General features: G+C 38.0%; 1 protein-coding gene across 1 annotated transcript in view; it reads left to right on the forward strand.

Annotated features, from left to right (window-relative positions):
• Positions 1 to 12,858, forward strand: part of MED13 (mediator complex subunit 13) — a 60,043-nt gene extending 47,185 nt beyond the window's left edge. The window contains exons 18-30 of the mRNA XM_030027187.2: positions 627 to 850; positions 1,425 to 1,614; positions 2,141 to 2,606; positions 3,272 to 3,491; positions 4,145 to 4,336; positions 4,487 to 4,710; positions 5,170 to 5,312; positions 5,539 to 5,697; positions 5,784 to 5,969; positions 6,165 to 6,313; positions 6,558 to 6,731; positions 7,941 to 8,041; positions 8,756 to 12,858. Coding sequence (XP_029883047.1) covers positions 627 to 850; positions 1,425 to 1,614; positions 2,141 to 2,606; positions 3,272 to 3,491; positions 4,145 to 4,336; positions 4,487 to 4,710; positions 5,170 to 5,312; positions 5,539 to 5,697; positions 5,784 to 5,969; positions 6,165 to 6,313; positions 6,558 to 6,731; positions 7,941 to 8,041; positions 8,756 to 8,888 — 2,561 coding nt within the window. The 3' untranslated portion in view covers positions 8,889 to 12,858. The remainder of the gene's footprint in view (positions 1 to 626; positions 851 to 1,424; positions 1,615 to 2,140; positions 2,607 to 3,271; positions 3,492 to 4,144; positions 4,337 to 4,486; positions 4,711 to 5,169; positions 5,313 to 5,538; positions 5,698 to 5,783; positions 5,970 to 6,164; positions 6,314 to 6,557; positions 6,732 to 7,940; positions 8,042 to 8,755) is intronic.
• The last annotated feature ends 76 nt before the right edge of the window (positions 12,859 to 12,934 follow it).

The raw sequence follows: 12,934 nt of genomic DNA on the forward strand, positions 1-12,934 counted from the left end.
TGTCTCTGATAAATATTTGGAGTGGCCAACACGTGATGCACATTTGCAGATACAAGGTAAATTTTGTGCACTCAAGCTTTAAACTGACTTCATTAGCATATGAGATTGATTTACCACTATGTAGAAGAGTGAACTTTCACCAGCAGATCTTTTGTAGCTATATTTAGAACATGGTAATTATACATTTAGAGTACATGTAAATGCATGTTCTTAAGTTTTTGTTTTTTTCCTTCTGTGGTCCTTTAAGTATCTGCTTAGACTATTTACATTTCTTCCCCCTCTTTTTTTTTTTTTTTTTTTTTTTTTTATGATCACTGATTGCTTAGACCCTGTGGGGAAGGCTTCCTGGACAGTAAAGATCTGTTCCTGATTGTCTATATACTGATAGAAATATTAAACAACTGTGGAACTTCTTGAGGCTCTGAGAGATTTCAAATAAAAATAATTAGCTGGTGCTTTTTGCAGAGGGTTGGATCATACATGCACGTTTTTCATTTGTATCTGTTAAAATGAGAACTACTCCGTTTTATAATCTGTGCTACTTCCTGTTAGATGTTTCCTAGAAGCAGGGTGTTAATTTTAAGCTTTCTGCTTAATATATTGGAAAATGTGTCTTGCTTTTCCAGGAACTGATGAGTCCCCGGAACCACTGCCAATCCCAACATTTTTGTTGGGATATGATTACGATTTTCTGGTGCTGTCTCCATTTGCATTACCTTATTGGGAGAGGCTGATGTTGGAACCTTACGGATCTCAAAGAGACGTTGCTTATGTTGTGGTGTGCCCTGAGAATGAGGCTCTGCTGAATGGAGCAAAAAGCTTCTTTAGGGATCTGACTGCAATATATGAGGTACATTATTGATGGCAGTTAGCAGCGAAATGGGTTTTTGAAAGACTGTTTCTAATACATACTCATAACTACTTATCAAGCTTGTCTCAGATGATATAAACACTTGCACAGAATGCTATCTCGGAAAGCTGCTAGAAAGGATTTTAGGAATGGGCACTTGGAAGATAAGGGTTGTTCATGCTGCTCACCATTTCTTTTAGTAATAGCTGTTTTGAGAATCTTTATCTGAGAAACGCCACTCAGTGGTGAAACTCTGTATTACCACTTTAATTGTTTTAGCTACATTTAATTAATTAATTAAATACATGTATTACTTGGATTGTGATTAAGATTAGAGTAGATAATGTATCAACCTGTTTTTCTTGCATTTAGGAAAACCTGAAACTAAACCATAAAATCGCTATACAGTGTTTCATACCGGTGTAGTATTCTAGAATTAAAACATTACTTTAGAATATCATAACTAAACTATGAGTTCTCTGTCTCTCTATATATGACCCTTTGCATGATATTTAACAGTTTTTAAGGCTTACAGATTCCTTACCTTGCATCTTCTATTCTACCTTCTTTGCAGTCATGCAGGCTTGGTCAGCACAGACCTATCTGTAAGTTATTGCCTGATGGGATCATGAGAGTTGGACCTACTGCTTCAAAGAAACTTTCTGAGAAGCTGGTCACAGAATGGTTCTCACAGACAGCTAATGCCAACAATGAAGCATTTTCCAAACTCAAACTATATGCCCAAGTTTGCAGATACGAGCTGGGTATGAAATTCTTTTTAGTGTTTCTTATTTCATATAATGACTACTGGCTCCATTCTGGTAGAGGAGAAGAAATCGTTGCATTTATTCATTGAGACTTATTGTTTGTTGTAGTTTTCTGGTTTTAAGCTTGGGGGGGCGGGGGGAACAATCCCAAACCCCCATATATTTAGATATGTGCTAAAATGGCTTCTTATCATCTAGCAGTATCTTTAGGGAATGGCAGTGTTGCTGCCTGACAGGGAACGCGGTTGTCTTTTTGTATTGGTGACTTAGATTCTGAAGCAGTGATTTCTAGCAATTCAACATGGCTGAAAAAAAATTCTTCTTAAAATAGATTTCTGGATATTTCTGAAAGAGTCTTATGAGAATACTGGAATTTGAAAATTTAATACAGGTATTTTTATTTGAGAGGTAAAATGTATGCTAAAGGTTTGCTCTCTGTTTTGTTAAAACTATAGACTTACATAGATGAAGAATGCTTAAAAACAGCTGCAATATAAAATCTATGCTTTTTTTCTGGTTTTAGGTCCTTATCTTGCTTCTCAGCCTTTGGACAATTCTTTGCTTTCCCAAACAAATCTGGTCCCTCCCTCTAGCCAGCCGGCCTCTGCTCTGCCCCCAGTGACGGCTAACACTGGAAATCCTAACACTCCATCGTCTGCTCCTGCAGCTCCCACCAGTAGTACTATGACAGCGACATCAAACAGTGCCATGCCTTCTGCAGCAACTACAGCTAATTCAACGTTGACTACCACTGCCCCATCATCCTCTTCTGCCAATGTAGGCAGCGGGATACCAACAAGCAAGCCTTCTTCATTTCCACCTTTTAGCAGTATGAACAATACCACTTCTGCCTCTCTGCCCACTCAGGCTGCAACAGTCCAAAATGGACAAACAGGAGGACAGCAGCAACAGCCAACACTGCAAACAGCAGGGATGTCTGGAGATACTACTTCAGCACCTGCACAGCCCCATCCAGAGGTTTCTGAAAGGTAATGAACTGCAGAGTCAAACCTTTTTCAGCCAAAAAACCCCAACCCTCAGCTCCACTAATGTGAACCTATTAATGCCGCTCTCGTCCCCTCAGTAAAAATCCTGTATTTCTCTTCTAGTCACCAGCCTGCTTTTTAGGGAGAATGAGAATTCATTCATGGTGGAGCTGAACTTTTCGGTTCCAGTCTTAGCTGCAGTTCTAATTGCATCTCAATGTTTGCTGTGGTACAAAAATAAACGTTGTCTTTTTACTTCTTTCTCTAAAGAGGGAAAATTCACCAAACTACTCACTTCAAAATAAAGGGGCAGGGGGGAATAGGTAACTGGCACCATCTTATAGTTCTGTCTTCTGCTATCAAAGTCATAGTAGTAAAGACAGCTCTTACTGAGACACTGACCTTGTAGATATTCTTGTTCCCTGGTTGAAGCAATAGGACCATGTGCTGTTGAGCTTCTGTAATAAAGAAGGCTAAAGAAGAGACAAGTGATACTGAATTGCTGATAAGCTCACATACAAAAATGAAATAAAAAGACTGTTTCTTACACCACAGTTGACTCAAATGTCTTTCAGGTTAATATTTGACAATTTGATCTTAGTTTCACAGTAAAATTAATCATTGTAAAAGTCATCTTTTTGTAACTGGTTTCAAAATTTCATTTCCAGCACTATGGATCGTGATAAAGTTGGAGTCCCTACAGATGGAGATTCACATGCTGTCACCTATCCACCTGCAATTGTAGTTTACATAATTGATCCTTTTACATATGAAAAAAAGGATGAGAACAGTAGCTCATCTAGTTTGTGGACACTTGGACTTCTGCGCTGCTTTTTAGAGATGGTTCAGGTTCTTCCTCCTAACATCAAGAATATAATTTCTGTGCAGGTGAGCCAACATTTATAGAAACATGCTGAACAAAGTAACTTTGCCTTTGGCTGTGTTTTGGAGGCGATAACGCCCTCAAGGTGAAAGTTTAATTTGCTTTATAAACATTGATTACAGTTCTACAGCTGTTAAATCATTAAAATTATAGTTTTTAAAGCAGTTTGGGTGTTGTTAACCAAAGCCAAATCCTGTAGTAGATTCCAAACTCATCACTCTTATCTCAGAGGAAATGTAGTGGCCTGCTCCAATAATGAGTGAAGTACAGGAAAGCTGCTTGTCCCATCACCAGAATCTGTGCTGCCAGCCTGACGCTGCTGGGCTTTAGCCAGCGCTCCTTCCTGACAGACATCCAACTGTAACGTTGTCAGCAGGTGCAGAACTAGTTAAGAGAGGACATCTTTTTGGAGGCATCATTAAGATTCTCTTCTAAACAAATTCTTTTGTTCCCCTGAAGAAAATTTCAGTGAGAATAATTGCTTGAAGTCCCACATAGCTTTGGAAGAAGTGGCAGGAGATATCCAAGAACCAGAGGAATTTGATTGCAAAGTAAAATTCTAAAAGCAGCATGCCCAAATACCATCTCAAAAGCCATTTAATCTAATGATGAAACAGTAATTTTTTTTTTTTTTTTTCTCCTCTGTAATCTGTTCTAGATTGTTCCATGTCAGTACCTTCTACAACCTGTGAAACATGAAGACCGGCAGATTTACACTCAGCATTTAAAATCTTTGGCATTTTCAGCTTTTACTCAGTGTCGAAGACCTCTTCCAACTTCCACCAATGTGAAAACGTTAACTGGCTTTGGCCCAGGTTTAGCCATGGAAACTGCTCTTAAGAGCCCTGATGTGAGTATTGTTAACGTGATTGTGTAAATATGCAGATCAGAGGAATGTCCGTGTTTATTAAATCACCGGTGTCTTTCACGTTGACTCACTAGAGTTCTTAGGAATAATTGCTTCCTGAAACTTTATTGTTTGTTCTGTCATCTTTTATAGAGACCTGAGTGTATTCGACTATACACCCCTCCTTTTATACTGGCTCCTGTAAAGGACAAGCAAACAGAACTAGGAGAAACTTTTGGAGAAGCTGGCCAGAAGTATAACGTACTTTTTGTAGGCTACTGTTTGTCTCATGATCAAAGATGGCTTCTTGCATCCTGTACAGATCTCTATGGAGAACAGTTAGAAACTTGCATAATTAATATTGATGTACCAAACAGGTAAGAACGAAACTGTTAAATTAATTTTTAGCATGTATATCTTCTTTCATTCCCCTGAAGAATGTTTGTTTTATGATGCTGTAAAAATAACTCTGACTTTTGTAGACCCACTATATTGCAAAACTAGCTAAAGCAAATGGATATTTTCCATATGATATGCGTATTGTTTTGAGTTAAATTTCTAGAAGAACGTTATTTGGTTTCGTGTGATTCTTGAGTGTTTTTGTATGTGTATTCGTACTCCCCACACACACTTGCTGGCTTTTGATGTCAGTGTTAGAGCGTGATTAATTAAAAAAAAATGCAAGCAAACCAAAGTTGCAATTGATGTAGTACAATACTAACATTCTTGGGTCCTGTGAATGTTCGGGTTAATACAAATAAGAAGTTCCAAACGCGGCAATAAAAACTTGTTGCAGATGAGTTCTAGTTTTGTTTTCCCTTCTTTCTTAATTCTAGAGCTCGCAGGAAAAAGGGCTCTGCCCGCAGACTTGGTCTTCAGAAACTCTGGGAATGGTGCTTGGGACTTGTGCAGATGAGCTCTTTGCCATGGAGAGTTGTAATAGGCCGTTTAGGAAGAATAGGACATGGGGAATTAAAAGGTAATGTTAGCATGTTTAGAGTCTAAAACTCGATTTGAAGCTTTCATTTTTCAAGCATATACAGTGTCTGCCCTTGTTTCTGGAAGAAAACCTAAATAATTTTAGAGTTGCTTTGTGTATTCGAACTTAACGCACATGAAGTTTGCACCACACACTTACATGTGAAATAGGTATTCTACAGCAAGCACTGTTCTTCTAGGCAAACCTATGTCCTTTATATCCTCAGACTGGAGTTGTTTGCTGAGTCGCCGAAACCTTCAGTCCCTTAGTAAGAGACTAAAAGACATGTGCAGAATGTGTGGTATCTCTGCTGCAGACTCTCCCAGCATTCTCAGTGCTTGTTTGGTGGCAATGGAACCACAGGGGTCCTTCATTATTATGCCAGGTATTTGAGAAACTCTCTTTTTTGGCAAGGGAATGAATAGCTCAGGTTTAGCAAAACTAAGGAAATACTTCATTTCTCTTCTAAAGATTCTGTATCGACTGGCTCTGTATTTGGACGCAGCACCACTCTAAATATGCAGACGTCTCAGCTGAATACCCCACAGGACACATCATGCACTCATATACTTGTGTTTCCCACATCTGCATCTGTGCAAGTAGCATCGTCAACTTACACCACTGAAAACTTGGATCTGGCCTTTAACACAAACAATGGTTAGTAGATTGGATTTATTCTTGTTTTAAAAACCAGCCAAAAAATGCCTCGTCACTCCCCCTATAATAAGAATAAGACTGTTTATTCTAATGAGCCACAAGATTTATATGGAAAATCACTTGATTTCAGAATGCGTTGTCATATCCTGTACATAGGGAAACTGTAGAAATTCACTGGTCTTGTTTGCTTTCTAGATGGAGCAGATGGAATGGGAATCTTTGACTTGTTAGACACTGGAGATGATCTTGATCCTGATATTATAAATATTCTTCCTGCATCCCCTACTGGATCCCCTGTACATTCTCCAGGGTCCCACTACCCCCATGGAGGTGATATGGGCAAGGTAAGTATTAGAGGAAATACAGAGTTGTGTGTGAGTTTTGTTTGGTTTTTCTCCATCTGCTAATTTCCTTTTGTGGAATGAAAGGTTCCTATGAAATGTTTTGAATCGATTGGATATTGGATTGTCTTTGCAAGATTCATGTAATGCTTGGATGTTTCAAAATGCTTTGTGCTCTGAAAGCTACAGATAATTTTGATTAAGTTTGTGCTCTCCTAATATGAAACCATTGCCTGTTTTTTTACAGGGTCAAGGTACAGATAGATTGCTTTCAACAGAATCTCACGATGAAGTAACAAATATACTGCAGCAGCCATTGGCCCTTGGTTATTTTGTGTCAACTGCCAAAGCAGGTCCATTGCCTGACTGGTTTTGGTCAGCGTGTCCTCAAGCACAAAATCAGTGTCCCTTGTTTCTTAAGGTAGTGTAACTTCGGCAGGCTGTGCAGCCGTCTTCGTGGACAGTCTGTCAGAGAAAATTGTGCAGTGTGCAGGGATCTGAATTATGAGAACTATTATGTTTAAAACAAAGTTGGTGCATGTCGCTTAGAATATGTCTGCTTTTACTTCAAGAGAGGTAGGGTTTTAAATTTTTGAGCTTTGGCTTTTAAAGTTCACTTTTTTTAAGGGAAGAAAAATGATTAATGGAAGTAGCAAATGTTATGAAGGGTTCCACTCTTCTGCTGATTTCTTCGCAGTAGTCTGGACTCCTTTCTTTTTCTGGCTTTGTGCTATGGTCTGTTGTAAGAATAGGTTGAGTTTCTAGACAGATCTCTGGTTAATGCTAGACTCCTGTGGGGACAGGTGGTAGAGGGGGAAGTACAGAAGTGTAATGTAGTATCTCATTTACACTGGGTTAAAAAAAAACAACAACCAAACCAAAACAAAAAAAACCCTCTGTATGTATTGCACAAAGCATAAAAGCTAGGTTTTCCATGTTGTCTGTTGCCAAGTGATAGCCTTTATATCATCTGTCTGGATATTGTCTGATCCCTTTATCTTTTTACAGCACAATCAAGACATACTTGGCACGTTTAAGGCTATACATTACCATACAGAGAAACTTTCTGTATTAACGTTATTCACTTTTGACTTAAATTAGCATCTCTAATACTGTGCTTTTTTTTCTAATGATACAGATATATCTTCTGCAGTCTTATTTGTGTCTGGATTAGCAGTTCCTCTTGGCCTAAGCTCAGCTGTGGCTTTGGTATAAGACACTTTTTTTGAATAGAGGATTTATTATTTACCCTAAGCAACTCTATATATGGAAAATAAATAGACCAGTCTTACGGAAAGCAACTGAACTTCCAAGTCTGTATATTACTAGACATCTTGGGCCACTTGAGTTGCCTTTTTAATAATCACTTAATGTAGCAAAGGGATTGAAAAAAAAAATTCCTAAAATATATTACGTTACTAGCACTGTGCTTTTAGGAGGGATCTGCATGCGTTTCCTTTATATTCTGATAATTCCTGAACTTGTTGATGGCCTAGGTATAAGATTTGTTTTGGCTTGTGTGTCAGAGAATAGAAGGTGATTGCAAGGTACAGGCTGACAACACAGAGGGAAGAAAATATGCTGTAGTTGAATCAGGCAGTAACTGCTGGCATCTTTCTTCCATTCTTAGGCCTCTTTGCACCTCCACGTGCCTTCAGTGCAATCAGACGAGCTACTCCACAGTAAACACTCCCATCCACTTGATTCTAATCAAACTTCTGATGTGCTCAGGTATTTATGATTGATCACTTGCAAAAATATTGTGCATTTCATTTTTAATACTGCTGCAGTGAAGCTACATATTTGTTTGTTTTTCTTTGTGCTGCTGATATCCTTAGTATATCACAGAGACAATATAAATTGCTGTGCTTTGAGTGATTAAAAGATGGCTTTATCACACAACAGTGAATTAAAAACAAACATCTCTAAGCCCTTCTTTAACTAATCAGTGTTGATTACAACTGAAAATATTTGAAAGACAATGAATTCGTCAAGCCAGAAGGGAGTTTGAGGTGTAACACAGAAGATGGTGCATAAAGCAGTGGAAGATAGTTGCAGTTAAGCCCGAATCTTGCACAGCAGTATTGTGGAAATGCTGAAGTACAAGAGTCTAGACTCATGTAAACATAGGATACTTGTTGACAAAAAGTCAGATTTTTTTTTTCTTCGTGGTGTGTTTGGGTTTTTTTGTTTGTTTGTTTTGTTTTGTTTTTTAATATGTGAACCTCTTCACATGACTTAAGCATAGCCAATTAAAATGACAGTTTTCCTCTGAAAAAGTTTAGCTTTGAACTGCTAGTAATAATTCTGGAGGCCTGTTATTTCAGAATGTTGGCAAACCTATTTATGTTTTTAATGCCAAAGAAACTGGATTATAGTAAATTAGGACTGTAAAATACTGGTGAGAAAATCTGTTGGCTTGATGGAAGCTTGTTTGCTTTTCAGGTTTGTTCTGGAACAGTACAATGCACTCTCCTGGCTAACCTGTGATCCTGCAACCCAGGACAGACGGTCATGTCTCCCAATTCATTTTGTGGTGCTGAATCAGTTGTATAACTTTATCATGAATATGCTGTGATCTTCACCTGAATTTTGCAAGACAAAAATGAGGAAAAGGGATATTTCACTGCAGGACTAAGTTATAATTCTTCTCAGTGCAAGTTGTTTGTGATGGGGTATGAATCTTGTTACTTCCAGCAAATATTGTTTTGACTTGTGAGAGGGGCACCTATCGCCCTACTGTCTTTGAGTCATTGACTATGGGGGACGCTTTAGAATGATGATCAGAAAGTGTATCATAACATTTTTAGTAGCAAAATTAACCATTTTTCCCCAGCCACAGTATTTGTGAAGAGTAATGAGCCATAGTACCCGGTCATGGTTAATGAATATTAAAAGCATGGAGATGAGAAGAAACATGAGGAACAATAAGTTTCAACCTATGGCTTCAGAACATCAAGATGTTCTTGTATTGGATTATAGTATCTAGTATTCAAAAATGCCTGCATCTCTTATTTATTGTAAGTTTTTAAATGTATAAATTGTCTTATATTTCTTAACCTCTTTTATAAAAATTTTCCTAGAAGGTTTATACTGCCTTCTTGCTTTAAAGCAATTGGTCTAAAATATATGTAATCGTCTTAATTAAAAGTTGCAGTAGGTTGCTTTTAGAGTATTATTTTTTTGTAAGGGGTGGGTGGGGACAGTAAATTTGTATTGTCTTGATGTACAGTTTAATGGGGATAGAGGGGTTAATGTCCATACCATTGTGTGTGGGGGATTTACAGCTAAGCTGTAGTTGCAGAGTACATGTACAGTAATGAAGTTCACTGTGTTTATATAAATTGAAAAGGTACCGGGTCTTACAGCATTTTATATCACACCTTTACAGAGTAACAATGGCAATATATAAGTGATATTGTAGGTGGTTTAACTTGTAGTGAGAATAAAATGAATAAACTCTTCAACTGAAGTTTGTGTTATGGTTCAGGGCTGTGGCTAGATTCTCAGATCTATTTCCAGTATACAAGTTTTAATACTACAAGAATATCTATTGTGCATTGTTGTTTACCTAGATATTCTTGGCACTGTGGTGACTGCATTATTTTCTTCCACATTTGCGATAAAACGTGAATCTGAGGCGGAACACACAGAAAACTCTGATCTTATCCAAAGTCTCCTGTAAGGCTGAAATTTAGCCCAGCTCTAGCCATTTTACAAATGCAAAAATAGTCAATCTTGACTTTAAGATTGGTGTGTGTTTAACTAAAATGTGGTGTATATAGATTCTCAGTGAATTCTGGTATTCAGATTTTATTCCACTAGTAAAAAAACAGCACGAAACCCTGAACATTTTCCTTTTTCATGTATTTTTGGCACTGTGGTGAAGGTCCCAAGTATCAGTGTATGGCCTTCCCCGTATCCCTTTTTCAGGCTCTGGCTGGGGCATGTGCCAAGGAGGCTTAGCCCTCCCTAAGGAAGGGACTGACAAATCACAAGGCTTTCGTAATCGTCTCCCTCTATCTACAGTCACCATTTTTTCTTAGTAGTTTCCTTCCTTTATCCTAGCACATGCCAAATGTCTGATGATGCTCTAAAATAGCCCCTAGGGGTGCTGAAGAGCAACTGTATATGCTTTTTTCTGGGTTCCTCATCTGACTGCCAGATTAAAAACTTAACTCCTGCAGTGCTCACGTGAGCCTGTTGTGATAACCCATGTCCTGGGTCTTAATACTGTCCGTCTCACTGTTTTAAACCTTTAAAGGAGCAAGTTTTAAGATCCATTTGTGCACCCGCTCTTAATCCTCTACAAGGAAGAATTCGCTTGCATTTACAAAACTTACTGTGTTAATGAAAATCATGTCTTGTAAATGCAAAATACCTGCCTGAGATAATTTTTCATATAGAAAGTCTCCTTGAATCATGTATATACAATATTAGCAACTTTTTTGGTTTTGTATAAAGAAGCTGTACAATTGGTGATGAAAATTTTCAGTCATTTCTTCAAAATAACATAAGTGCAATCAGAAGTTAGCATATTTTGATAAATAGAGTTAAAAACTGGGTCTGCCCATTACTTTGTCTTGATAACGGTAATGCACTGCAGATTAAACAGCACATTATTGTCTTATGGAAGGTTTTTTCTCATTTGGCTGAGATTTTTTTGAAGTGGAAAAGTGCTCCTAAAACTGGAATTTTCAAAGCATATGTCCTATCTTTTCTTTCTTTTTTTTTTTTTTTTTTAAAAGCTTTTTTGCTAAGTGGTCATTTTTAACCCTGGCTCAGCTAGCCAAGTTCCAGGGGCTGGGTTTTGGTGTGGCTTTCTTTGTGTTAAATCTGACTTGTATGCTATAAAGGTAAGTGAATCGGCTGCCTGAATGTTGGTGTAACTGTATTCTGTTACCTGGACCACAGCCTTCCCTGTGAAACTCTCCAACTGTGAAAGCTGCCAGTTTCCCACTGCCTCCCCAAATGCAGTTAAAGTAAATTATAATATTGTAACCACTAGAAAAGATTAGGAAGGCCATTTCTGGAGCGATAGTCACAGCCGGCAACGTACATATCAAACTTGCCAGCACCATGGAGCCAACTACTACATTGGGCATACTTTCTTGTTAGCTACTTTCATTTAACTATTTTAAGTGCACATAATAGGTGGTTTATAAATGAAATTGTCACAATCCAGTACCTTGGGTTCTTTAGCAAGTACAAGCTTAAATATTTGAAAATTTCAGCTATAGCTTTTCAAAATGGTCTTGAAAGAAAATACTCTTCCTGGCAGAAAATACTCTGTTTAGTAGCTGTGGAGGTTTACCTCCTCTTGAGTATCCAATGAAAGAAGAATCTGAGATCCTTCCATTCCGATTAAAAATACGTATTTTAACATAGCCACTGCTGTATTTAAGCCATTTAGTCACCTTTGACTTGCTACTGTTGGAATCAGATTTCTGAAAACCCTGTTGCTAGATCAGCAGGCCACCAGTTGTACTTGCAAACAACCCTTACACTTTCAAGTAGCTGTAACACTTAGATCTTTCTAATGTTTCCTGAAATAACTAAATGAATTTATATTTAAATCCTCAGCTATGTTCTTACTTAGCTGTCAGTTATGGCGCAGATTATTGTATTTCTATATTTACCTCTGATGGTAATTTTAACTTCATGTGTTGCTATGAAGACTTGCAGATGTCTTTAATCAAGCACTATTTGTTAATACTGTAATATCAAAATATTATGTTGCATTATTTTAAAGCTTTCAAAAATAGGAGTAAAATGTCTTAAAAAATGCTATTGCACCATATAATTTGCTGCACAACAGTATGGCACAGCATATCAGTCTGTTTTGATAGTAATGCTGCATAAACAATGGTTTGATCTGGGTTTCTTTTGAGAATTCGTTAACTAGGTGACATTGTATGACATTACTATCTCGACAACCTCCAGCTGGGAAGGTTTTGGTTTTGTTTTTAGTAAAGGACCCAGGACTATGCTTCATACTTAAAAGTTTTTTGGTTTTTGGTTGTTTGTTTTTTTTTTTTTTTAATTACTGTTTGTGGGTGTACTTTTTTATTTTCAGTGGAGTAAAGCTTAATTTACAGTAAAACTGGATTTGGGACCTACCACAATCCTCAGGGTCACTTTTTCAGGACGTTACTAATCTAGCTTTAGGTTTTTCCGAGTCAACTGGACGTGAGGACCTGGCCGAGTGCTTGGGTCGGGACGACACACACGCAGCCTGCGGCCTCGTCGCTGGACATGTCACCTTCCCCGCCCCTCCCGGCACGGCTGGCTCACTCCGAGGGAGCTGTTCGACCTTCTCACACAGCCGCCACACGCCATGGGCCAAGTCGTCGTATTTATCATGACAAAAAAAAAAAAAAAAAAAAAAAAAAAAAAAAAAAAGGAGGGAAAAAAAAGCGATTAAGGAACAAACACTATTGCTGCCGAATGCCATAAACACTGAGTTGTACAAATTGTGATTGAGGAAATGAAAAAGGTTTATACTTTTTAAAAAAATTTCAAATGGAATAAATTATTCATGAAGCCTTGATTGTGGTGTCTCCTTATTTACGGCGGGGGCGGGGCTGCGGCCTGCCGGCTCCTCTCAGCCTTTCCCGCCGGCCG

The sequence above is a fragment of the Aquila chrysaetos genome, chromosome 10 (assembly GCF_900496995.4).
Source record: "Aquila chrysaetos chrysaetos chromosome 10, bAquChr1.4, whole genome shotgun sequence".
Lineage (NCBI taxonomy): Eukaryota > Metazoa > Chordata > Aves > Accipitriformes > Accipitridae > Aquila > Aquila chrysaetos.